The following is a 27510-nucleotide window of genomic DNA, read 5'->3' as shown; positions in this document are numbered from 1 at the left end:
TACCACATAAGTGCTTACTCGGGGGTATGCGAAAAATTCTATGGCACTCACGTGAAGGTGCCATTGATTTTTCAGAAAGGCTACAGAAGGATGCTAGAATTGAGTTGGTCACTGAAGAGTAAGCTCACCAGGTGGATGGGTGGCTGGAGGGGTGAGAAGGTCCAGATTCTAGGGAGCTGGAACATCACGGGGGAGGAAGGGCCATGGTGCGTGGGAGCAACAGGACGGGCCTCTGAGGCTGGGCAGCACGGCATTCTTGGAGGGGGGAGCGGGGAAGAGCCTGGAACGTGCTGCTGGGCTTGGCTGCAAAAGCCTTGAGGACCCCCCCCCCCCCCCCATAGCCACCATCATTCCCTCGGATAAGAACTGCAGGGTGAACTGAGACTCGTGCAAAATCGGAAAGAGATCAGCTCTTACTCTACTGTTCTCCTTCCCCACGACTGAGTGAACATCCGCTCAAGAATACACCAGAAGATATAGGACTATTAAAAGTTAATGAATTAGTAAGGTAATTACTGTTATGATTGAGTTGTAAGGGTTCTTTACATATTCTGGATAACAAGTTTCTTATCAGACATATGATTTGCAAATATTTTCTCCCACTTTGTGGTTGCCTTTTACCTTCTTGATAGTGTCCTTTGAAGCACAAAAGTTTTAAATTTTGATAAAGCCCAATTTACCTATCAGTTAAGGCTAACAATTTTATTTTATTTTATTTTATGTATTTTTTTTTTTTTTTTTTGCGGTACGCGGGCCTCTCACTGTTGTGGCCTCTCCCGTTGCGGAGCACAGGCTCCGGACGTGCAGGCTCAGCGGCCATGGCTCACGGGCCCAGCCGCTCCGCGGCACGTGGGATCCTCCCGGACCGGGGCACGAACCCGTGTCCCCTGCATCGGCAGGCGGACTCTCAACCACTGTGCCACCAGGGAAGCCCAAGGCTAACAATTTTAAATAAATCATAGATCTTCAGAAAATAGAGCAGGTGCCCATTTCTCTCTCTCTCTCTCTCTCTTTTTTTTTTTTTACTTTGTCTTAAATATTTTTTTTAGATATAACTGACATATAACATATTAGTTTTAGGTGTAGAAGAGCCAATTTCTTCAAGTAAATCAAACTGTTCTAAATCTGGCCAGTAATGCATGAAAGATGTCAATTGCTGGAGTCTCAAAATAACATGTTCAATAGAGTTTTAATTTTTTGATATGTATTGTTTTAGATAACCAGAGTACAGATCTGTACCAAATGGGCGGTAAGATATTCTGAATATGAGATCTGAATTGGTTACTGTCTCAAATTTCGAGTCCAGGTTTTTGGTTATCATGTTCTAAAACTTTTGTCCTTTTCTTCTTTTTTTTTGTTTCAAGAGTCAGTTTAGCATCTAGCTCCCAATATATTATAATGCTGACTTTACTAAAGTGAGATATTAGCTCCTAAAAATTATGAAGCTTCACCTACAACCACTGATCTATTAAAAAGCTCACTTAAAGAGAAAGTTACCTCATTTATTATCACTCTCCTAAAGAGAAATAACCAACTCATGTCTGAAAAAATTAATATAAAAAACAGAGGTAGAGGCCAGCAGGGGAAGCAAGAATACAGTTTACGTTTAGAAGAAAATCCTGCTTTAAACCTAAGGCTGAATCAGAACTAGATCTCATTTACCTCTGTGTGTTCAACACAGTGCCTGGCCACGACGAAGTGCTTAATAAATGTCTGTGAATGAATGACTGAAGTAGGCCAACTAATTAATTCTACAGCAATGAATGACCTAATTTAGTGAGCACTGCAGGATCAACCATCATCTTTCTCTTAATTATAGGCAGCCAGATGCTAGGACACAGCAATGGGATCACAATAGTACCTTTTTCTTTTTTTTAAAAATAGCTTTCCCTAGCGTTGATCCTTAATAACCCCAATTTAATTGTTTCACTTCAGAAGAATTCTTTACTCCTACAAACATTAGAAATTATTCACAAGAGTAATCCATAATTAAAAAACAGAGTAATTCTTGTGGGCTATTCTCAAAGGAAGTTCTAGAGAGACTCAACTTTCTTGCTTTATTTGAGTTTTTTTTTTTTTTTTTTGAAGACCTTGCATATCTTGAACACTGGTGCTACTGCTTTGGAACCACACTACTCCCTGCCCTTAATCCTGCACCTCTAACCTTCCTGTACTTGTAGAACATCAGATTTTGGGGGGAGGGGAATGTTCTCACAGGTTTTGGTTATAATATCCAATCAGATGAAACTCCATTAAATTTGTTCTGATAGCTACTAGCCAGGGTTATGCACACACAAAAATAGCTGCATATATGGGACACCAAGGTTTAAGGTCATTAGAATTAGCATCTGCCCAAGTATTCTATCATTAAGATGCTCTGCTGCCCAGTGGCAGTAGAAAGCCATCACTTCCATGGTTGACAGCTCTCAAAGGCTATGGAACGACTGTCTGAATTCCCAAAGGGTGTATTCTGGATGAATGCTGTCTTCAGTTGGGCAGAGTTTTTTTACTTAATAGCATATCTTTGGCAACCACTGACCTTTCTAGTGGCTAGAAAAAACGCTAGTACGTTCAAGTCTTTGTAAGTAGATTTAACTCTATAATCATTTTAACTCTCCCATGAGACATTTAAAAACACTAGGTGATCCTGCATAGTATGATTTCTACACAACGGCTCGTTGGGGAAAAGGTCTCAGAGTACATAATGTTGCTAGGTACCAAATTCTTAGTCCTTGAAATGCGAAAGGCATTAAAAATTTTGGCATTAACAAAAAAATTCTCAAGATGAGGCCTTTTCTAAGTTAAACACCCTTTCTTCAAGTGATAAAACGTTTCACTCTATCCTGGATGGAAATGACTGATGAAGGCCCTAAAAGGTTATTTTCGTGCTCAGTTCATTACTCAGGCAAAGTGATGTATGAGCCATCAGATGAAATATCATATACGGAAGGTATCATCGTCATCATCATCTATCAGCCCGGAGTTGACATTGTTTAAAAATAATATAATAGTGTATATAGCATATAATATTGTATATATCACACTCATAGCCATTTTGTTTCTTTGAATAAGTCCTTGCATTGGTTCATCTAAGTTGTTAGCCACTGGGGTGAGAAGCTACTGTATATATAGATATACATTCCTTGGTCTTCATTTTTAGCTCCTTCCAAGTCAGCCCAATAGGCCAATTTTTCAGTCCTTGGGAGATCATTCACTGCGAGGATTCCCACTGTACTTAAATTCAAATGCTCTGTCCTACTTTTATCCTTCTTTTCGCCACCATGAGAGCCTCAGTGACAAATTCTAAGACAAGTCAATCTAAATGGCAATGCTTGTGTCTGCTGTGGGAAACGGCTGGCAACACTTAGCTTCTGGACTCTAAGTGCTTATGTTCCAAAACATAAATTCTGAGGGGACCTTAAAGCTGGCAGCACCTAGAATGTCATGACAGAGTTTCAAGATTACTGGTCCTTGTCTAAAGCTTCAATAAACGTTATGGTTTCCTTCAGCAAGTGTCAAATACATATTTGCATCATAGCAACTCATATCTATGGCAAAACAAGGAAGATTTTTTTCAAAGAGACTTAATATATGTAGCCCTCCTGTTCGCAAATCTGATTCATGGACACAGAAGGTAATATCTAACAGTATTTCAAAGGGAAAGGAAGAGAAACTCTGCAAACACGGCACAAAGCCCCAAACAAGGTGAAGATAGTTTTTCCAAATAGGCATGCACTTGTCCAAATGGCCCAACAATTATATACTATGAAGCTGTAAGGAAGGTCAGAGAACAGAAATAAAAAACACAATGGAAAACAAGATGGGCATTACAGAAAATGGATGGGGAAGCCAATGAGATAGAGAGAAAGCTGGTGATATGCATCTCAGCTCTACACCCATGCAGGTGTCCTCAGCTCCGTGCACCCTGGGGGCCTGGGCCACATGCATCTGAAATAAGGGCCAAGAATTGGACTTGGACAATGGGAGATGGGCTTCTGGCTGCTTTCAGCTACACCTTCCTGAGGTGGACATCCTACCCTGGGGTCCTCAAGCTCCTTGGCTTACATTTGTTTTAAAAATAATTTCCCTGAGATTGCAAAACAAGCTCCAAGATAAAGAGTGAATGTTCAAATGAAGAGCCATGGAAAGCCCTGGGAGACTTTGCTCCTTTAAAGATATCTTAGATGTGTTTCTCTAATGGCCATACGTTCCCCCTGGGCTGGAGAGGACTTTCATGTAAATGGATACATGTTTTTCAAAATAACTAAGACGTAATTCTTTGCAGAATCCGTATTTAGCTATTCAACTAAACTAGGCTTTTAAAGCAATATCTTTATTTATTTTTTTAGCAATACCTTTAATATACAAATTCTGCATGATTGATTTTGTAGTTTAGCAAAAAGCTGATTTTAAAACTAAGCATAGACTGTTATGCACATTATATTTTGTATCTGAAGTATATAAACTATTTCATCTGAACAAACTGTAGGCATATATCCAGTAAAAAGAAAATGGGAGAGAGACCATTAGATATTTTTGAAGCGTAAGCTCGAAGTAACAAACTATTGCTTTCTATAATTTAAACCTATACTCTTTGACTGTGTACTTCGAATTCAGACTGAGAAAAGAAAATATTGTGTATCTACATTTTTAATAAAGCACCACTTAGGCACCCTGAAGTACTGTAATTTTCCTAACCACTTGGTATTTCTATTGAAAAGTTAATTTTGGAGTTTAAATGCCTGAAAGTAGCTGTTTGTCTTGGCCTCCATAAGAATGCAATTTTCTAGTTAAAAAGAGATGGAAAATAAAAGTTTGCTTTAAAAATTATACTTCGTATATAGCACTTAGACCGAAACACACCCCCCTCATAGGAATGAGGGGTGGGAAGGCTTGGGGTCTATCTAGTCCTGGTGCTGTCACTTCCTAGCTGTGCGTCCTTGGCCGGGTCACTCAACCAGGGCCTCAGCTCTTCATCCACCCCCATGCCTGCCCCCTGCTACTTTACTTCATAGGGACGCTGTGAAGAGTGATGGATTGATGCAACCGGAAGAGCTCTAAGAGTACCATGCCAAGGGGGAAATCACAGAGGGACCAGAGTTGAATGCTCACTATACACCAGGGCATTTCACTTTGCCAACTACAAATTGACGCTTGCCATCTACCTCTATAAGGATGAAATCATGAGCCGCAGCAGCTGCTGACCTTCAACACCCCCTGAAAGGGGTTCAGGGTGGAGATCAGGAACGAGGCATTCTGTGCTCTGGGAAAAACTGACAGCACAGGTCTTCAGAGAGTTAGATACTTTCAGGAGAAGATTTTATGAGCCCAATTCTTGCATCTCCTCGTACCTAGAAAAGCACTAAAATCCTTCTTGGTGACATCTGCTCGTGACTAGCAGCAACCTTCTGCAAAAAACTTGTGCCTGACTGCATGTACTCCCCCTTCACCAAAATCACATATATCCTGACCTTCCCCCTACCTCTTTGGAGCAGTTTCTCAGAGCTATCTGCAGTGCTGTCTCCCGGGCTATAGTCCTCATTTTTCCCCAAATAAAATTTAACTCACAGCTCTCACGTTGTGCTTTTTTTTTTTCAGTCGACAACCTCACACACCCCAATACCCTAGGAGAGGTTTCATAGATGAGGCAAGTGGCACTTAAAAGGTGAAGTCTACAATCCAAGGTCCCATAGCTAGCATGTGACAGAGATAATATTCAAAGCCGGGACTCCAGTGTCCACATGGGTGCCCGTCTCGCCATAAGGCTGTGCACACTGTGCACGAGGTATTGAGTCATGATATTTTGTGATGTGTTATTTGTATAAACTCTGTATAACTTTATAGGGTACATGATATTTTTCTTCCTACACATAGTAGCTTTCTGAAAGATGAAATATAACCGAATAAGGCAGTTTACATTTTAATGAATTTAAAAATGTATTTTCCCTTGCATATTAGAAACAATAATAATTTGTTAGTATTTGTTAGTATTTGTTATTATTTGTTAATAATTTGTTAATAACAAATATAATTTGTTAGTATTTGTTATTATTATTTGTTAATATTTGTTATTATTATAATAATTGTTATTATTATAATAATTAATTTGGCCAAGGGCTTCTATATTAAAGTCTCTTTAAAATACATCTCTGAAGTTTTTTCAATAATTTCTTATGGCTTTATAGACATTCTCTAAAGTATCATCTTGACATCTAAATAATAAAAGTCTTTCCTCCCCAAATACTAATTAGCAGTAATAATTTTAAATAACCCGTCAAGAATTTTAGAAAGTGCTGCACCTGCTGAAAAATTTCTTTGCTAGTGGCACACGCTATGTGTCTTCACATAAGCTTGTCAGCTGTTATTTTTACAGCACAGAAAACGCTAAAATCGCATGCTTGTAAAATGACTGCAGAGGAAACTCAGTCAAAGAGCACAGCATTTAGGCTGCTTGAGAAAGTGTTAGTGATGTGAGCTCCTGGAACTCGGGGTTAGAATCCCTTAGGTCTGTCTTAAGACCCATGACAACATCTGTGCTTGCCTGCTACTCCCTCCTTAAGCCATTTTCTTCGGCTAATTTGGTTCAAATCGAGACTACGGAAAAAGTTAGCATCCTCTGGGAGCTCCTACTTATTTTAAATTTGGGGCTCTTGGCTCGATTGAGAATGACTACGGAAACATAACAGACAATGAGAACCATGGGGACGGCCTAGAGGGAAGGGAAGAAATGGGCAGGAACAGAAAACAGAAGGCAAAGTCCCTCTTCTCCATCATGCAGAAATCAGGACAGGTCAAAGGAAGATTACTCTAAGGGTTGTCTCAAGGAGAGAAGTTTAAGTTACGTTGCCATAGATCTTTCATACCGTCCAAACATTTTAATATTGTTACGTGGTTAAGTGGTTTATCACCATTAAGACAACTTTGCAACCCTTGTTGCTGAACACTGCTGTGTTTTGCTGAGCCATAACACATGTGAAAACCAGGAAGATTCCCCAGATATATATTATATTTTGCTTTTGACCAGAGAAAAAACAAAATAATAATATATATTTTTCTTAAGCAGTAGATAACAAATCTTAGGGTCTCAAACATATTTCCTGTTTCTTCATCTAGAGCCCTTTAGAAATGACATATTTCTCCTAACGAGAGACGCTATGCCAGTTCTAAGACACAGCTGGGCGTAAGTCATGACACACACAGGCATGCTGAGAAGTCCAAAGCTCGGAGCTGACTCTTGGAGATACACCTTATTAGCCTTCCCAGGGTGCTAATAAATCTCCGCTATGCAGGGTGCTGCCTGGAGAAGCCTGCCTCCTTACCTTTGACATGGGGAAGGAAGTGGTGTCGGAAAGGGGAGTTGGGGCGGGAGTCGCTGTGGCCGGAGCTGAGGCTGCCGGTGTGCAGGAAGGACCTCTGCACACCAGGAGACAGCAGCTCTGTGCAGCAAGGATCAGGGGCAGGACACGGTGCAAACAGAAAAGAAGAGCAGAAATTAACACACGAGCAGGGACAACGCCATCGTTCAAGGGAGGAAAAAAAAATAAAGAACGTTAATCGGGAGTCTGAAAAAGGAGGAAGGAAAAGGGGTTAAGAAGGGACCTACGAAGGGTTACACAAAGTAGGGAGAGTCTGCAAACAGGTTCAGGTCAGTACAGAGTTCACTCTCCGAGAATAAATGGCTTTAGTGGGAGGGAACGGCCACCAGAAGGTTCTGTCAGGATGACACCAGCTACCACTGAGCCAGGACTTGGGCACGTCACTTAGACTCAACCATAGCTTTTTTTTTTTTTTGTGGTACGCGGGCCTCTCACTGTTGTGGCCTCTCCCGTTGCAGAGCACAGGCTCCAGACGCACAGGTTCAGCGGCCATGGCTCACGGGCCCAGCCGCTCCGCGGCACGCGGGATCCTCCCGGACCGGGGCACGAACCCGTGTCCCCTGCATCGGCAGGCGGACTCTCAACCACTGCGCCACCAGGGAAGCCCAACCATAGCTATTTTTGAAAGGCACCTGACAAAACAGAACCCTCTGAAACACATGTACAAAACTGACAATCATTTTAAGAACCTTGCAAAGAAATACTTCTATGCAAGGGTCAGATTCTTTGTTTTTTAAGCTGTAGATGTCTCCTACTGCAAGTTTAATTTTACTTTGCCTATGTAGACGGGAAACCTGTCTGTATCCCCTGGGTAGCAAAGGGCTACCTATGATCCTGAGAATTGGACAGTGGTGACACCAGGGAGCTGGAAGCAAGGTTATGGACCATTAACCTAAGCCCAGACCTAAGGATGTGCGTCATCCTCTGGTATCTAGAACGTATGGAGTGGATACTCTGAGGTGCTCCGTGCTGACCATGACGATGCTAGCAGAGCCCCACCTCGAAAAAATAATTATGAGCCCTAACAACCGACATCACGCATGTCCACAATGTACTACGAAGAGGGAGGAGAAGTGCTTAGAATGGGGAATGTTCTACAGGCTCTTGGCATCAGAACCTGACTAGAACAGAGGAAAACTTTCTACTGCCCAATGAGGACATGACCTTCTAGGGAAACAATGTCCCTGGCTGACCACTCCCTTGCTATCCAGGGATTCTCTCGAACAACAATTTCCCAGTGAACCTCACATCATTCTGACAAGGGTATGGCTGCAGTATCAGGGTAGGCCCATACGCAGGGGTGGTGGCATAAAGGATTTCTCATCACCCGGACAGAAAATGGCATAAATCCAAACTCGGAAGTAAAATGAATATCATTGTACATGAAAAATAAAAGGAATTTCTTTCCTGAAAAATTTTCCTTTAACGTAACTCAACAAATACTGAGTAAATATTTGAGTCTAGAGAAAACTATACTTTATTGAAGGACAGAAAAGTAAAAATTTAATCCTCTACAAGCATTAAATCTATGGCTTTAAAGAGAAGATTGCAGCCTTTTTACATTCTGTTCATTTCCTTTGGTTTTATTTTATAAAATACGTTAGCATATGAATGGGCTTATTCTCATCAGCCTTCACAGAAGCCAGAGGCTTAAAATGAGGTCTTCATAGACATACATCATCACCAAGTTTGTTTAGAAGGCCAAAATCTTCCTTGGTGAATCTACTTCTCAGGAATCTTCGGTCTGTGTTGGGATCTCCATGCTTTTTCTACTCTATATAGGAGATACCCACTAATAGTAAAAGGGACTGCATTCTGCCGAGATAAATATTATACTCTTAATATTCTCCACTACTCTTAATATTCTCCATCATAGCACACCTCTAGTGTTTTTATATTCTCCAAGTCTGATTCAAAATCTTAGGTTGGAAGGCATCTTAAAAGTTACCAAATACAACCCCGAGGTTGTATATGAGACTTCTTTCTAGCAGATTCTTCACCAAGCATGCTTAGTAATACCATGTGCCTGGCTGGGGGAAACGTAATAAACCCACCAGTAAATGACTAATACTGGATTTAGATTTTAGATAAGCCTAAAAGGCACATCACCGTATTTTCTTTTGGAGATCTCCATTTTAAGTCTCAAAGTGCTGAGATTTTCTTCAAGTCTAAAAAACACAGAAAACCTCCTTTGCTTCTAGGTGTTCACTGTCAAAATGTAATTATTTAATAAGTCATAATGAACATAACCATAAAATGACTCTCGTTTTGAGAAAAGAAATAACACAAACTACAATGGAATAGGAGTTTGCAATTTTTTCTGGGAGAGAGGCAGATAGATTTGGCAGCCAGATTTTTAAATACGTTATCAGCAGTGGGGAAAACAATCACACAGAAACACGGATGACTCTAGAGAGTGAATCCCAGGAACAGGTGCCCTTACCAGGTCTGTGAAAATGCTGGGGAGAGCGAGACGTGGTTGGAGTGTAGCTGTGACGGCTGTACACAGGGGAGCTGATGGAGCCCTGGCTGGTGGACCGGTGGATCATCCGGTCCCGCCCATCCTGGTACCCCTGGAAGCAAGTGCAAGAAAGTGGGAACACAAGGCATACATGCAGGCTGTTGTCAGGTTCAAGTGAAGTCAAGTTGCACCAAAGTCACCCAGGAACTATCCCGTCTACCTGTCCACGTATACACTTTAGGGCCATATTCCTTAAATAGGTATGCAGACAAGCATTCCTCGGTTAGTGCTTTTTGTTCAAAACCTGTACTGCTTGCCTTTACCAAGATTTTAAGATGTAAAAAGGATAAACACCAGTGTTGATAGAGCTCTGGGAAAAGAGGGAATAATTCCAATGACCACGCTTAATATGATGTGCTTTTCAGTTTTACAAAGTCTGTTCACATAGGTTGTATCATCAGATCTGCATCGTAAAGAAGGTAGAACACATGGTATCACCTCCCTTCTTCACAAATGCAGAATGTTTCAGAAGGTTCCACGCAGGTAAGAGACCCGTGTGCAGGTGTGTGCAGGTGGAGTCTGCTTCAGAACCAGCTTCCTGACTCTCATCTCATCCCTGGATCCAACCACCAACCCACACCATCTATGCTGTTGATCTGGTGATGTTTTATGTCGATTTTCCTGGAGAATAAGCCTGTGGTGGCCTCAAATCCAGTAATTCTACTTCTACGTTAGGAAGCAAATTCCAAAAAGAAGAAAAATTTTTTTAAACGATCTTTAAGCGGAAAAATTTCCTTAGACATTTATAATGCCACCATTTATAAAGACAAAACTTTGTATTATGTGCTCAACAAAATCGGGGAATAATTAAGTTATGGCATATCAATTTAATGGAATACAATAGCACTGCTAGTCTGTCACCATGTCCAAATCTAGAAAAGAATATTGTAGATATAAACTATAAAAAAAATCATACACACACAAACATAACATAAAACTTTAAAAGAATTAGAAGAGTACAAGGAACGTTTTACATTTTAGGAATCTGTTGCCCTATGAAGTTTCTACTAGCACAATAAAAATAAAAGTTTGAAAGAATGCATGAAAAAGGACTAAATTAAAACCTCAAAAACTATGGATGTGTGCAATTTGAGAGCAAGAGGCAAAAAAATTTTGATTTGATCCTAGTTGACTGTAACCATAAATTAAAACAACAACAAAACAAAATTCCTCCAATAATGTGCCTCAACCTATTATTGTTATTTCTATTATTGACAAGTGGTCAATAATAGAAATTAATTCTTCATAACTTCAGTTGAAAATGATCAGAATATGCATAGAAATTAGTTATTCATAGCACTCGGTCATAAACCACAATACTACAGAGATTTTACCATCTCAAATTATAGGGATCACCTAAGATCAGTCCAGTTTTATATAGACTATCCAGACAGTTACTTAGCTTTAAGATAAGACTACTGATTTTATTTATTATTATTATTATTTTTAGAAGGGGGTAGACCTAACACCTGAGGAGTTTGCTCATTGGACAATAAGGAAATACAAAATAATAAGAAGCACACTGAACAAACAATCCCTTGATTATTATTACCTGTAATAGCTTAAATGAAAGTGCTGGGTTAGACCTGGACCGGGCTCAGATTTGAGGTGGTCTGAGCTTAGGCCACCCGCCCAGGGAAAAACTATGCTGGGACAACAGAAAGTGCTTCTAAGACCTCTGGTCACCAAGCACCTCTGTCACTGTGGGTGAAAGCAAAACCAAGACACTCCCTGGCATCAGGGGTATAGTGTGAAGGGGCTGTTTCATTTGATAGAACAGTATCATCAGCTTCCTGAAGAACCTTTAATAAAATGGGTTGGGAGCGTAACTCATTTGGGGGCTCTGGCTATGGTGCTGGATGCTGCAGAGGGGGAGGAGCATGTCTGGGTTGATAGGGGACCCACGGCTCACTATGGAACCATCACTGACAGCTCTATGTGATCCAGATACTCAGGAGGTTATTGTCGAGGGAACAGCCAGCCTGGTGGACTTGATAAAAGCCACTATGAGGTCCGTTTACCCTGAGAGGGGGGACAAGACTATTGATTTTGGACCGAGAGGAGTGGCCTCCCATGAAGATGGCTCTGCTGATAGAAACACCCATGACCACTGCTGGCCATTTCAGATTATCAGTACGTTAGGATTCAGATCAATCAATTATAGATGAGAGGAGAGAGCCCAACGTGGGGATAAGTGGCCCCATTCTCCACTCTCTTTCCTACCACTCAGAGGTGCAGGGTAAGGCTGGTTTTGTTCCCTAGTCTCCATTTAGAAAGAAATTTACTTCTGGGTCTTACAGTCATATCTTACACGTAAGGAGTCCTACATTCATCATAATCTTGTACACGGGTTTTCTGTTCTTTTTTTTTTAATGTCCTTTTGCAAAAATTTGAGTCTAGGAATGGTCCAAGTAACTCCCCAATTCCACCCATTATAATTTTCAAAAATGGCACTTACTTCTGCTGATGGAGTAGGAGACAAAGTCCTTGGAGACTAGAAGAATAAAAGAGAATTAAAGTCACAACGTTTATTAGCTCATTTTCAGTTTTAATTAGAGTTGCTTATCAGAATCACCTGGAAACATTATTCAAGATACACTTGCCAGCACCTTTGCCCATTCCCCGTCTTCTGATTCAGTAAGTTGAGAGTGGGGCTCAGACAGGTACACAAGGACAAAGCTCCCACGAGACTAGGGCACATGTCTCTGCATAAGACGCACGGGTTTTGGAAATATGTTGCGATGCTTTAGGTGATTAAGTTAGAGAAATTGGAACTATTTCCCCCACAGGCTCAAACTATGCTGTTTACTACTATGAGTTACAGTGTCTACTGAAACACAGAGTTTGGTAAACACAGTTGTTGACTAAATTATCACCACAGTAATCACCTGACATGTTATGATGACCAGGTCCGTGGCATCCTCCCCAGTGGCCTTGCCAACCTCAACACCATTCACCTTCTGGCTTTCATCGTTCCAGGCACACAGGCTTCCTCGGGGCAGTCAGCAGACCAACCCCTCTCTCACCTCAGGGCCTTTGCACTTGCTGTGCCCCCTGCCAGCAATGCTTTCCGCTCAGACACCTGCAGGGCTCACTCCCCATCCTCAGTGAGGTCTCTACGCAAATGCACTACCACACAGTACCTTCCGTGATCCTCCTGCCTAAAATAGCAACTTGGCCCCGGCATGCTTTCTCCTTACTCAGCTTCATTTTCCCTCACAGCTCCATCACCTTCTAAAATTATGTTATGTATCTGTCTGTTTATTATGTCTCCCACATTACACTGCAAGCTCCATGAGGGCAAGGACTCCACTCATTTACAATCAAGTATTCCCAGTGACTGCAGCAGCTCTTGGCACATATTAGGTGCTCAACAAATATTTCCTAAATGAATGACCGAAATGTTTATGATTAAAATGCAAAAAGCTTTCAAATAGAAATGAAATGCAAACAAAGCATTCTGAAGAACAGGGCCAGTGGTGGATTTCTCAGTTTCAGAATTTGCCCCTTTTTATTCCCAAATTTACAAGAAGCTGCTGGCTCTCTTGCACTCCAGACTTCCTTGAGCCCCATGGTCTGGTTTGATCGGCTTTCTGGAGGCACAGATGGCTACACAGAACTTTAAGCTTACTCCTCCAGGTTTCTAAAATGGCAGTAGATGGATTCTCTGGAAGAAGTGTTAATAATTAAAGGAATAAATAATGAAATAGCTTGCAAACTTGTCTAAGTTGCAAGATCCGTGCGTCGGGGAAGAGTTCATGAATACGTCTGATCAGAGGGCCTCCTTGCATCCAGACTTTATGCTCAGAGAAACCCACAGGCCTCATTCTAGGCTACGATGGTAACATGCTGATTATGATGGCAGTCAGCATTTTTGCTGAGTACTTATTATGTGCCAGGTATTGTTGTAATCTAAATATTTCACTTAATCCTTACAGAAAACCTCTAAGGTAGGTATTACCATTACCTTGAATTTACAGATAAGGAGACTGAAATATGTAATTTTTCCAAAGTCATATGGAGAGGAAAAATCAGTCTGGTTTTCGCTTCAAAGCTCAAACTTTTGGGCCCAGAACACCATAAAGCAACTCACCTCTCCTTGCTTGTGTGACTCGAACACTAGGAGATTCTCATCCACTTGCTCAAGGACCAGCCCCTATGCACTCTGCTCAGGAACCTTCCTTTGCCCCTTATCCTCTCTGAAGCTCTGCCACCCAAAGGCAGTTGAACCCCCCAGACCAATCAACCTGCTCTTGAGAGAGGCTGCAGATGCAGTTACAGGGGCATGACCACTAGGTGGCACTACATGAAAACAGACACCACTTCCTGCCCAAAGGACCATTTCCATGCAGAGCTAAGCTCCGGAATACAGTGTGAGTGTGAGTGTGAGTGTGAGTGAGTGAGTGAGTGAGTGAGTGAGTGAGTGAGTGTGTGTGTGTGTGTGTGTGTGTGTGTGTGTAATTATAAATACTGACATGATTATAAAACAATAAATATTATACATACATTATTGAGAATAAATTAAACAGAATTTGCACGTTTTCACGAACTTTCTTCATCTAAGACCTTAAAGCACTGTGATGTTACAGATTATCGGTTTTAGCCTTGGTTGAATGACTGATTTTGGTCCACTACTTGGGAAACACCTCTCTGAGTGGACTCAAATCAGTCTATAGATGATTCTAATTTAAAAAACAAAAGGGGAAAAGTTTAGAGTGAGTTGAATAGGCCAGGGGAAACAGACCAGAGCCCACGAGACCTAGGGGACAGAGAGGGGAGGGTCACCAGGGTCTGAGGCTGAGCTCCAGCCTGTGGACCATGAATGTTGGGAGAGTATTAATAAGCCCCAAGAAGACAGGTAAAAACAACAGTAGTAGCTGCCATTTTCTGAACATTTACCACGAGTCTGGCTCTCTGCTAACTGCTTTAATAATTAATGTAGATTAGCTTTAATAGATGATAAATTATCTAGATATATAGATAATTAATCTTTAATAGATAGCTTATTTTATCCTCACTAACACCCCATGAGGTAGATTCTGTCACTATCCGTTTTACAGACAAAATAACTAGGATCAGAATGGTTGTCTCGGTCAAAGTCACACAACCAGCCTGTGGATTTCCTGGGTTGAGCCCAGGTAACTTGATTCCAGAAGCCCCGCTCATACCACGGTCCGACACCGTGGCCCAGTTCTCTCTACTTTTTCTTTTCGTGCACATTCTATCTTACGATGCTGAAAACTGCAGATGTCAAAATTTAGGGGTTGTGAGCTCTCTGCTCATGTTCTCCATGAATGTACTTCGGCTTGCCCCCAAACCAAGACCCCATCCCCCCCCCCACCGAGGACTCTCCCTCCCTTATTCCCCCTCTGCCCGGCTCACAGAGTCTCCCCTGACAGCTTCGGCTTCCTTCCTAGCATGCCGGCTCTGCTACCCTACAACCCGGTACTGATGCTTACTCATCCTGCACTGTCATTTTCTGTGGTTGGTCTGCTTCCCTACGTCTCCACACCTCTCCAAGGGCAGCGATGCTGTGATAGGTTTTTGACTACCTCCAATCACCTGGTACAGAAGCCTGCACACAGCGGGCAACCAAAAGGACCGTCTGATGTATTTTGATTCCAGTCAGTAGTTTTTACACATGTGCCAAAGAGAAATAAGTTGCACCACTCACAACTTCTGGGAATTTATTACCTCTCCAAGGCTCTGCCTTTCCTGTTTGTCATCATAGCCCGAAGAGTAGAAAGGCTCATAGGTAATAAGATCTGGACGTTCAATGTCATAAATTGCCTTGACCTTGGGAATGGCTGCTAAATCCTTGTAATCCAGGATTTCATTGTCCACTTTTGCCTGACAAAGTTAAACAGAAAGAAAAAAATCACTCTGCCGTCTCACCTTCGGGGAACTATGGTTAGCGCATCTCATGTCTTGTTTAGAAAGTGAAAACCTTAAAAATAAACAAAACCCAAAACACTTTGCTTAGCACCGTCATACTCTTTATAAAGTTGCCTGTTTAATACTCGCAGACGTAGAGAACAGACCTGTGGTTGCCTAGGAGGAGGGCAGTGGGGGCAGGGAGATTTGGGAGTCTGGGATTAGCAGAGGCAAACTGTTATACATAGAATGAATAAACAACAAGGTCCTACTGTACAGCACAGGAAACTATATTCAATATCCTGTGATAAACCACGATGGCAAAGAATATGAAAAGGAATGTGTATATATGTATAACTGAATCACTTTACTGTACAGTAGAAATTAACACAACACTGTAAATCAACTGTACTTTAATAAAATACATTTAAAAAATAAAGTCGCCCATTTATACCAATATTAATCACATTTTCAAAAAAGTCACCAAAAGCTTAGGAAGAAGTCTAGATAGAAGTCATCAAGTAGAGAAGCCTGCAAACCTTCAGGATAATTTCCTAAATTTATTACAGAGAAGGAAAAGCTCAAACAGATGGCCAAATAAATCCTCCCAGATGGCTAAAAACAAGAACTGCATATTTAATAAACTAAATATTTAAAGACCTCTGTGGAAGAATTTAAAGGCATTCAGTATCTGCATTATAAAATGTATAATTAATCCCCAAATATCTATATGCAAGTTATAGGTACAACTTAAGTCCTGCATCGTATCCCTGTCCTTTACAGGTCATCTACTCGTTCACTCTGTACCGATGGTCACATTCACACGAACACTTGATCACGTGGGGGAAAATGGGATTGAGATGGCTGATCTACAAGAATGAAAACGGGATCTCAAAACGGAAATAAAAATCATTTTGGATTATTCACTTTGGGATTATCCAGTCCATGCTTACCAGCTGCTACCCCACCTGGTCCGGAAGTGTCTCTTCCAGAAGTAGATACTTACATAGATAGTATGACCTGGGGACCCAGGGATACTGGAGCCTGGTCTAGAATAAATGCTTTCGGAAGAAGTCCTGGTAGGCTGTAAAAGAAAGAGTGACTTGTAAGATTTCAGACCATGGCTTCGGAATCAAGACAGGCCGAAGTTCCTACACTTTCCTAAAGACTAAGCTGGTTAAAATGAGAAAGAGGTGTAACTTCTCTGAATACGGGAAAATAGAACCTAGAAGGAAAGGTTTCCTGCCTTCCTTCTCTCCCTCTTCAAATCCACCTGGCACCCAGTGGCCAGAGAGATCTTTGAAGAATACAATTTCGAGTGTCACTATCCTGCTTTTGGCTTCAGGGTCCACATAGAATGAAATCACAGCTCCCAGGGCCTCGGGATTTTGTCCCTGCCTTCCCTCCCCCCATCACTCACTACCCACTGTCACTCATAGAACATGGTACATGTCACTGCCTCAGGGTCCTTATCCTTGCTGCTTCCTCTGCCCCAGATGCTCTGATCCCCAATTTTACTTGGTTGATTTCTTTTTTCCTCCTTCAGTCTTGGCTTAAATATCACCTCCTCAAAGAAGCCTTCCCTGATCTTTCACTCCAGAGTTGGTGACCTTGTGATTTTCTCTCACAGTATCATTCTTGTTTTTTTTTCTTCATGAATAAAATGTATAATTCTGTATTTGTTGGTTTCATCATCATGTTAATCTCCCTCACCACATTTAGTTATGACCTCTGCCCTCAGAGGGTTTATTTTCTCACCACTGTACGTGCCCGATGTTTTACACAGGTACAGAGAAGGCATAAATATTTGTTGCGGGAAAGAGCTAGATTTATTATTTGTAAACAAATACTCAGTTTGTGGATGCTTGAGTCAAGTCAGTTGCATGTTTTGAGCCTTACCATATGGAAGGTCACTGAGGTAAGGTTAGTTGGTCGGCTGCTGGGGAAGGTATAAGAAAGTAGACTTTGTCATAGAGGTTGGAGAACCCTGAGAGTGAGATGGGAGCAGGAGGAAAAGGCATGAGCTGGGATTAACTGCCCCCCACCTCTGCTTGGTGTGTTCTGGAAAGCTCTGCAAAGAAACCCAAAGGCCTGGTCTTGGAAGATTTGCTCCCCTCCATGCAGCTATTTCTTGGAGAGGACAATTTATACAGCTATGTTAGGAATAGGACTTTTCCTCTTTGGTACTGTTTCTGCTGATATTTTGGTACCTCAAATATGAGTCTAACTGAGTCAAAAACCACCCTCCTAAAAACAAGGATGTTGCATCACTATGGAACTCACATCTGAAACAAGGAAAGCAAACCCGCCTGGCCAACCAGAGGTAGGCAGTGATTAGACTCGCCCTGACAGTAAGAAGTCACTAGAGGGCTGGGGTCAGTTGCTCTCGCCAGTGTCCCTGGTATCTCTGAGACAGGAGGGTGGAGGAGGTAGGAGAAAGCACACGGGGTACAGTGGAGGTGTGCTGGGCTCGACCCTTCCGTCCCTGCCCCCGCCCCCGCCCCCGACCTGCCTCATACAGGCACTTTCTTCCTCAAGTGACAATTTTCCCATCACAGGCATATCTCAATATGAGAAAATCCCCAAATCTGAGTATAATGAAAAAGAAAGGATTCACATAATAACACTGCTCAAAAAGCCCAACTCCTGGGCCCATTTGCCAATCAAAATATAGAAGTGACACCACCAAAGTGCCGCCCTCCTTTAAAAAGAGATGCCACCCCTTCAGAAAGCTGAACCAATAACCATCTCTGTGGGCTAATCATTAACTACAGGCAGTCCTTCAGCTTCAAGTGGCCAGGATCTAACATTTGTCAAACTCAATATAAAAATGAAGCCTCTTATGTAACAACATAAAAGTATTAATAGCAGCAAACATTTATTGCCCACTTACTATGTAGCAGGCCCTGTGCTAAGCACTCCCCGGGCACGCTCCCATTGAATCTTCTCAATAACCCCAGGAAGTAGGTACCGCTAATATCATTACTTTATAGATGAGGGGAAAGTCACACACAGGTAGGCAAGTGTCAGGATTTGAAACCAGACGCTTTAGAGGCAGAGCCCAAGCTCTTAATCCCTGCGCTAAATTTTCTGCCCGTGTTGTAAGGTGTGTGTGTCCGTTTACTTCTTCTCATCAACACGGCTTTGGGACAAATGAGGTGAAAGTAAAAGAAAAATATGGAGATGAACTAGCAGAAAAGAGTGCCTGCTAAGTGAAAATGTTTCTGCTGCCACTTATAAGCTTCTAGGAAGCCTGCAATAGCTTGGTGTTAGGGTGGGATGGGAGAGGATGCATCCTAGGACAGTCCAACATCTTCGGTTGCTGGTGTTGCTATGACAACAACAAGGTCTGTTTTCATTAAAAGCAGTGAGGACACTGCGTGAATAGCCGAAGTGCATACAGAGCTTTGGGGCCTCTACCATGTTACTCATCCTAATTTTTGTCAAATGTGGGCGGCCCAGGGATCCTTCCTCTCTTTCCGGTAATGATGCATCTGGGGACGGCTCTGAAGTGTTTTGTTCTCTGACGTACCGTGCAAGCCGACAGGAACATAGCTCGGGAAGAGCTGGCGAGGGACGTGAGCACAGGTCAGAGAGGAGCCCTGGGTGCGAACTTCGTGGAAGGAAAAGGTCTCTCGGCTGAACCAACCTGTCCCGGCTCAGTCTCTCTCCTTTCCTTCTTCACTGGATAGAGTATTCTGTGAGTGGCACAGGCTTTCTCTGAAGCATTTTACCCTGTCAATATTGTAGAGCTAAAGGTTTTAAGTTATCCGACAATCTGAATTCTTGTCAAGTCCCATTTGATTCTTCAGAGGTGTTCAGATCAGAATCACCTCCAATTTGCATACAACTGTCCTGGATTCTCTGATTCCAAAATAAAGATGTTAGAGTCTCATAGTCAGTATTTTCAGAGTCAGTTTGCAAAGTCGAGCCAATGTTCACCAAATCCACTACTGCTCTGGCTCTTGTTAGAGAGCTCGCTGTGCTCTGTGCACCTTCAGACTACCTAGAGTTTTGGAGAAATGCTTACAGTATCTCCTGGAGGTACAGAATCTGCTCTTTCTCTCACTGCATTTGCCACTGTTTGCTTTTGCTTCCTTCTGACCTCCTAACCTTACTCTAAACTTTACTTCCGTAGGCATCTTGTTTGTGGGTTATTCTTGTTTGCCTATTTTCTTACAATGGTCTTTATTGTCCTGTTTAAAATGAAATAATGGGATAAAACACACTTCTGTAGAGTATAATCTAGTGGGGTTAAAAGGCTGGTTTTGGAGTCAAATACCTTGGCTCACACACTGGCTCTCCTAGTTGTGTGACATTACATGAGTGTCTCTTTCCTTTCTCTCATTTTATTTTTCTTTTAACTTCCTTGAGCTTCAACTTCTCTACTTATAGAATGGAGGAGAGGGTACCTACAACCCCTAGTTCCTAGGGGTAAATGAGACAAGACATATAAAGAAAGCTTTAAGCACCTTGCCCAGCACATGGCAAAGATCCAGCCTTTTCCAGACACTTGACATTAGACTAGAGATCTTAGCCAGTTCATCTCAAATAGTGAAGGGCAGCACTGCCTCTGTTTTGTTCCTCATGATAGGATAGTCCTTTCAGATGTGAGCTCCACAGACCACACTTTCCTAGAGTTCCCTGCAGCTACCACCCTTGGAGGCCTTCCCACACCTTGGAACTCACGTATGTTAACTATCTCAGCACATGGGGCAGCAGCCCCACCTGAAGCTGACAAATGTCCTTCCCCTTCTTGAGAACTCCATGCAGTGAATCTATATCCTTCCAAGATGGTGACTTCCTGCTTACGTCTTGGCTCTAGTTACTAATGCCCTTCCATGACAGATGGCATAGAGTTGCACAGGCCTGTCTGACCTGCCAGTATAGTACCTGGTTCACTGCCTCTTGAACTGTGCTCCAAGATTAAATGGTACACAGGGGTGCCCGCTTTTTGCCACACTCCCTAATGGCTCCCAAAGTGTACTTGTTCAACCAGCAGAGGTTAGAGCTCTCTCTCCCTTAGGAAGATCATAAAATTACTTCCAAAAACTGGACTATTAACTTTGGAGTTTGAATCTTAAATATTTAGAATTTTACCTTTCAATTCTAAACATCTAGACTTGTAAGCATGTTGAATTTTCTTTTTTTATGTGTTTTAAAGTGTTAATTTAAAAAAGCCAAATCCTAATATTACATCATATGACAAAAGAAATCCAAATGTTAAGACCTAAATGCCAGTGTAATTTGAGAGAAGTATTTTAGAATGAGAAAGAAAAGAAACATGCTGAATTTTAAATGAACGTCTCGTTTATTAATACTGCACCCCTTTTCTTCTTCTAGCTGTATTTTCCCTCTAATTAATACATAACTTGCTGAAGGTCTCTGATGGCCTTCATCTTCAAAAGGCACAGAGCTGTCTTCCAACACAGCTGCTCATATCCACACATTCAAATTAAAACTCATCTTAACCTCAAAAGCAACAACTTACTGACATGTTTTCCCTCTTTCGAATCCCACTGACAGTTTCTTCTTTATCATTAACTTAATTCTAGTGTCACCTCTTTGAACTGTAACAAAGTTACAGATGATCTATATTTCCACATGATCCTTATGTACAATTATTGAACCTAAATTACTATTTTAACCTATTCAGATATCCAAGTTAACAACAGTGATTCATCAAATTAAATCAAGAACCCAAATGGGCCAACAGCCTTTGTTTCTGGAATTCCCTATGAGAGCTATGATGGATACCCTCTTGCCAATATTCTAAATGAAGATAATTTCCAATTTGTATCCCCAAAGGTATGCCCACGTCTGTTCTACAGAGAAAAAGCAACAAGGATCTGTGGTTAAGCTGTTAAAGCAGATGCAATTTACTTACTCGCCTTCAATCACTTTTTCCTTCATGCCTTACAGAAAAAAACAACTTGAAAGCACAGTTGGAAAAGTTCAGTTCTTTCCTTTGATGCCATCTTTGGAGGAAAATTAAAAGGTAGAGGGAAGGGTGGAAAAAGCAAGGTAGATATAGGAAGGATTACAGACTGGCTGTGATCTTTCAAAGTATTTTGCCAACAAGATCAGGCAAATCATTTAATCCTTATTTTGGCAACAAGAGGCAAGGATCCTTCAGAAAGAACCTTGTAGCTGTACGTGGCTGTCCTCACTCAATCTCTCATGAGGAAGGGGTCTAAATCTACATTTATTTCTCCAGCACACCTTCACATACTTACTTTTGATTTCAGAAAGGCGTTTTATTTTCCTCAAGGGAAAATAAATAAATCGACAAAGAGAGGTCTCACCTGACTAATAGTTCATTTCAACAGTAAAGAGAAAAAAATGGCATTTGATCACTAACAGCAGGTGCTTGAAAATGCAAGTCTTTTTGTTTTCTGTATGAAACTTAAAAAAAAAAACCCTCTAACTACCTTCCACTTGATATTTTCCCTTGCGCCTTGACTTTGTCCACCTGTTCTACCCTGCAGAAGGCACAGTCACAGAATGAAAATTACATTGAAGAGACCTTTTTATGCTTCCTCCCCCCCCCCCCCCCCAGCTCTCAACCTTCTTCAATGTTCACCATTAAAAAACACTTACCAGAGCTTTGCCGGGAGATTGACCAGAGAAGTGACATTTTCCGATTATTTCCAATCACAGGCCACCATGCACACTTGGCCCCTTCTTAGAAGGGGAGAGCTGGAGGGCTCCCTGCTGCCCCTCCCCTCCCCCCATTCAGCAGGAGCAGGGGTGCATCGACGACGTTCATCTAATCTGCATTCATCCAAAGCCATGCTCTAAGAAGGGAGAGAACTACAGGCAACTAGAACCCAGATCCGAGAGCTCATACGAACACCTACGGGACAACTGCCGACGTAAGGCGACCGACACCTTATACGAAGTGCTGCTAAGGCTGACAGCACCTGCCTTGGGTTTTTGCTGAAGTTCACCCGACAAGGTGCTGATAACAGCCACAGAAGAAGGAACACTTTTAAAACCCTGCCTGTGCTGCATGTTCACTGCTAAGGCAAAGAAGGAACTCCTTTTGGTTCTGTTTTCATTTGTTTTTTGTTTTATTTTTGGCTGGGCCGCATGGCTTGTGGGATCTTAATTCCCCAACCAGGGACTGAAGCCACAACCTAGGCAGTAAAAGCACAGAGTCCTAACCACTGGACTACCAGGGAATTCCCGGGAACTCCTTTTGGAAAAAGAAATTTGTGCTTGTGAGGAAGCAGGAGGCACTCACGGGCACACATCCCCTTCTCTGGAGCCAGGCGCACAATGGCCGTCAGCCTTTACTACGGCCAACAGTCCCCACTGTCTCTGCAGGATACATCTTAACACCCATACATTCTGATGAGTTGTAAAGACACACCGAAAAGAATAAAATTTTCAAACAGAGTGAAAGCTGGGAACAAAGTGGTATGTATGGTAGCAACATTAATAAAACAATAACAGCATTATTTGCTTGCTCTAGACATACTTAAAGCCTCTAATTAGTTCCTTTGTAGAAATATACACTTGGTATTTGTTGGGTATATTATGGGTTTGCAAGTGCGTACGTTATAATATAGTGAAGGTTAGTTTCAGAAGAAAAAAAACTCAAGCCCCTTTTGGATGGCAGCCATGCATACTTCAGCCTCCAAAGGCACAACACAGAAGCCCCTTTTTAGAATGTAAGCAAGTGATCCATTCCAGAATATTACAAACTTGGGCCTGGGAATATCGTGTTTATAATGCATTACAACAGGAATTATAAATGCTCGGTACCAACTTTTACCTATAGACAAATTTGCTATTCCTATAAAACTCTTCTAAGTAAGCAAAACCAGAAAATGTTTTTCTTAGGTAATTCTATTTTCACCATTTTCTTTACCTATAATTCAGCAAGAGGAAAGAAGGGGAGATTTTCAGAATATAAATAATAAAATGACTTTCCTCCACAATAAAACAAGGCTTATTTCCGGGGCATGGAATGGTGAATGTCCCTGCAAGGTGTACAGTTTACCTAACAACTGAAGCTCCTTGATGTTACGTGGTGAAATGAGCTGCTGTGTGGGCCACAATGTTTAAAAGATCAAAATATCTGGGTGGCTTGAGAACTGCTCTGGCGTTTTCAGGCTTCTCGAATGTTCTTGTGAGCTGTTCCTCTATGGCCAATGGGTGAAGTAAGACCTTGTCAAATAGCCTGTTATCTCTGCCAGGTTCCAAGCTGTTTACACCTTTCTGTGATGGGGCTACAGTTGACCTCATTGATATTTAAGGCTGGATAATGGGAATCAGATGTCCCTTTTGAACAACAGGATAGGAAGAGAGAAGGTCTTCTCAAGACAGACCCCTGCCCCACCCTCTCTCTCTCTCTCTCTTTCTCTCCCCACCACTTCTCAAGATGCCCCGTGTCTCTTAAACTTAACGGTCTGTAGAAGACCAAAAACTATCACAGTTGATGGTATTTTTCTTCAAGTTATGAAAATGAATCACTTGGCGATAGCCTTAGGCTACCAACATAAAACACTATTTGAGTTATAAAGCATACTTTCAGGGAAAACCCCAAAAGCTGTTGAAAAAGCAACTTCTCGCCAAGTAGGTACTAATTCTGAGCACTCAACTACAGTGGGATGATCTTTGGCTCTTCCTCTGGATTCATGACACTGTAAGTTTGCTGTACGTGAAACCCTGCCACTGGAGCTAAAGCTGTAAGATAGAGGAAGACTGTATGATATATACATGTTGCACGTAACCCAGCATCACGGGCCAACACAGTGCACTCGAGGCCTGGAGTCCGCAGTTAAGTCTTGCTGTTTATGAGCTGCGTAGCGTTGGGCTGACTTCATTCTATAGATGAAGAAACTTAGCAGGTTGATATCTAAAACGTTTCTTTCTACTCTGAAACTCTGTACTTCTAACCACTTTTCAAATCATTTAAAGAAAGAAGGTGAAGTTTTTTTTTTTTTTTTTTTTTTTTGCGGTACGCGGGCCTCTCACTGTTGTGGCCTCTCCCGTTGCGGAGCGCAGGCTCCGGACGCGCAGGCTCAGCGGCCATGGCTCACGGGCCCAGCCGCTCCGCGGCATGTGGGATCTTCCCGGACCGGGGCACGAACCCGTGTCCCCTGCATCGGCAGGCGGACTCTCAACCACTGCGCCACCAGGGAAGCCCGAAGGTGAAGTTTTAATAAAAGTAGATCCACACCAGAACTCTCCTGGTCTGTAGTACAGTTCTGGCAGACACAGGCACAAAGCCTGGACTAAAGAGCTGTGCTGCAACCCTGAGTTGTCAAATGGGTTTCCTCTGGACACAGATAGGATTGTGGAAAGTCACTCGTCATTTCACAGGCCAAGGTTTCAACTGATTCTACGAGACCCCGAAAGAAGGTCAAGTGTGTGCAGGGAACACAGCCCCCTGCCTTGCTGCTCACCTGGACAGCAGGCCGAGTACCTTCCCTGTTCCTGTGGGATGCTCTGGGCAGGGGGTGCTGCCCTTAAACACCATCTCCTCCTTATACACTATCAGGCTTTGCCAGTATTTCATGCTGTCCTCTTTTTGCCTTCCCAGGTTTCTCTCTCACTCTCCCTTTGTAGGACAGTGGAAAGAACCCGAGTTATAGGCTCAGAGAGACCTGGGTTCCAATCCCAGGTCCCAAGTTAGTTAACTATGATGGGTCTCAGTCTCTCCATCTGTAAAATGGGAATCAGGACAGCTACTTCACGGGGATTCTCAGGGAGAGCCAATGAAAGTGTATGTCAATCTCCCAGCCTCTTGCAGAGCTGGCGCCTGGTCTTATCTGTTGCCTTTCCCACTTCGCTACTCCTTCCTGGAGCCAAACCTCTCCCTCCCGAAGCACTGCATTTCCCCAGCTCCATGCTTCTGCTGCTCTCTCCACCAGGCCCACGCCTTTCTCATCATCTCTGCGTGTTCAAATCCCATTCAGCCTCCATAACTCAACTCAAAGACCACTTCTCCTAGGAAGTGCCCCTTGACCCCCTTCCCTCATCTGAACTTCTTTGATCTTTATGATCCACATCCTGTGATACGTTTCTATATCATTTTATAATTATTTACCTGTCTTTTCTTCCTTACTATACCTGGGGACTTAGCAAATATTTGATCAACGAACAAATGTGTGAGCATAGGACCAAAAGGGTAACTTCCAATGTGCTCGCTGTACTGAAGACAATGCTTTAGTCTCTGCTCTAAATGAAAACATCGTCCAGAGAAGAAAACAGCCGGAATCAGAATGTAAGATGCACTCTGTGGGGTGAGAAAAAGCATCTGCCTCTGCAGGAGCCCGGAAGTTATGTGGGGAAAGCAGCGAGGGGAGGAAAAGCGACGGAAGCCGGGGGCCCAGGACAGTGGCTCCTCAGCCCAGACACAGCGCCAACCTGCAGAGACGCGGACCATCCTGTGCGTCGAATCAGACTTTTGGGATAAAAGAAATCAGATGGAGAGTGACGGATGTTCCGTGGCTGCCATGAAACATGAAAAAGGGAAGAATGAACAACGAAATAGCCTCGATTCAGAAACACTATCAAAAACAGAAAAAAACCGTCAGGAAAATTAATTTGATAAGTGACAAGTGACATCACTTTAGTTGTGTGTGTGTGTGTGTGTGTGTCTGTGTGTTTGGGGTCCATGTTTAAAAGCATAGTAACTGGTCTTTTTCTTTTCTTTCTTTCTTTCTTTCTTTTTTGGCTGTGCCGTGCAGCTTGCAGGATCCAGTTCTCCGACCAGGGATTGAACCTACATGCTTGGCAGTGAAAGCGCGGAGTCCTAACAACTGGATCTCCAGGGAATTCCCTAACTGGTCTTCAAGTTACAGTATGTTTACCTATGTTCCAACACACCATCGTTCCCCTTTCCATTTATTCTGGCTTAGATATTCTGATATATGAAGAGTGAGAAGCCAAGGAAGCCACTGAGAGATGTTCTTATGAATCTGTTATTACAAAAGCCCCACAAATTCTTGAAGTAGCAAGAACATGGATTACTCAGTGGGGTTGCCAAAGGAGTCTTAAAACATTTTCATTTTGCTATAGTAACTGCACTGATCTGACACCCAGTAAAAGGCTTGGAAATCCTGGCTCAAGACTGTCATCTGGAGACACACCCTTCCTTAAGAGAGCACAAGATTTATTCCTTCTTCAAAGATCTAGCCTCTTTTAAATCCCACCAGCGTCAGCCGGTACCCCACTTGGGGGGCACGTCAGAACCTCTTTCCTCGGAGGTGCATCCTCCTCCTCCTTTGTGGGTGAGTGAGCTGAGGGCTGGAAGTGGTAAATGTTGGCTTTAGGAGAAGAACTTTGGAATTCTCTGGAAAGTTTCACTAAAGGAAGAAAAAACAACAGGTCCTCTTGGCCAGAATGAGTGGAAGTATCTCACTAGTTGTTTTCATAATCTTATCCATAGATTTCCATCAAGATGTGATCAAGAGTGTTGATTAAAAAAATTTTTTTTAGTAACACAATCTGCAAATTCAAGCGATCCTTATAGAGAAAAGACACATTCCATTCAGTCTGGCCACATTAGCATTCCTCTCTTCATCTCCCAAAACACTTCATCAGGGATGAAGTAAAAATGATTATTCAAGAAACTGAAGCAACACTGTAAAGACAGTGCCGACCACTAACTACTTGGGTGGTTTTGGGGCAGCATCCACAAGCTATGCTGTGAATTTTTAATTCTTATGATAAAAGTGACAGTAAGTACTATCTTTAATGTTCCAGTATTTTATAATGATAAAC

The 27510-nt window shown here is 42.4% G+C and overlaps 1 protein-coding gene across 2 annotated transcripts in view; it reads right to left on the bottom strand.

Moving 5' to 3' along the window:
• Positions 1-27510, bottom strand: part of ABLIM1 (actin binding LIM protein 1) — a 237490-nt gene that overhangs the window by 21963 nt on the left and 188017 nt on the right. The window contains exons 9-13 of one of the 2 annotated variants that reach the window (XM_067024591.1): positions 26152-26235; positions 16778-16855; positions 15592-15747; positions 12356-12391; positions 9820-9949 (exon numbers count right to left, since the gene is read on the bottom strand). In XM_067024591.1, coding sequence (XP_066880692.1) covers positions 9820-9949; positions 12356-12391; positions 15592-15747; positions 16778-16855; positions 26152-26235 — 484 coding nt within the window. The remainder of the gene's footprint in view (positions 1-9819; positions 9950-12355; positions 12392-15591; positions 15748-16777; positions 16856-26151; positions 26236-27510) is intronic. The other variant, XM_067024592.1, reaches the window with a different exon arrangement.

Source organism: Kogia breviceps, chromosome 2 (assembly GCF_026419965.1).
Source record: "Kogia breviceps isolate mKogBre1 chromosome 2, mKogBre1 haplotype 1, whole genome shotgun sequence".
NCBI classification, from domain to species: Eukaryota; Metazoa; Chordata; class Mammalia; order Artiodactyla; family Physeteridae; genus Kogia; species Kogia breviceps.
This window is presented reverse-complemented; position numbering and strand designations above follow the sequence as displayed.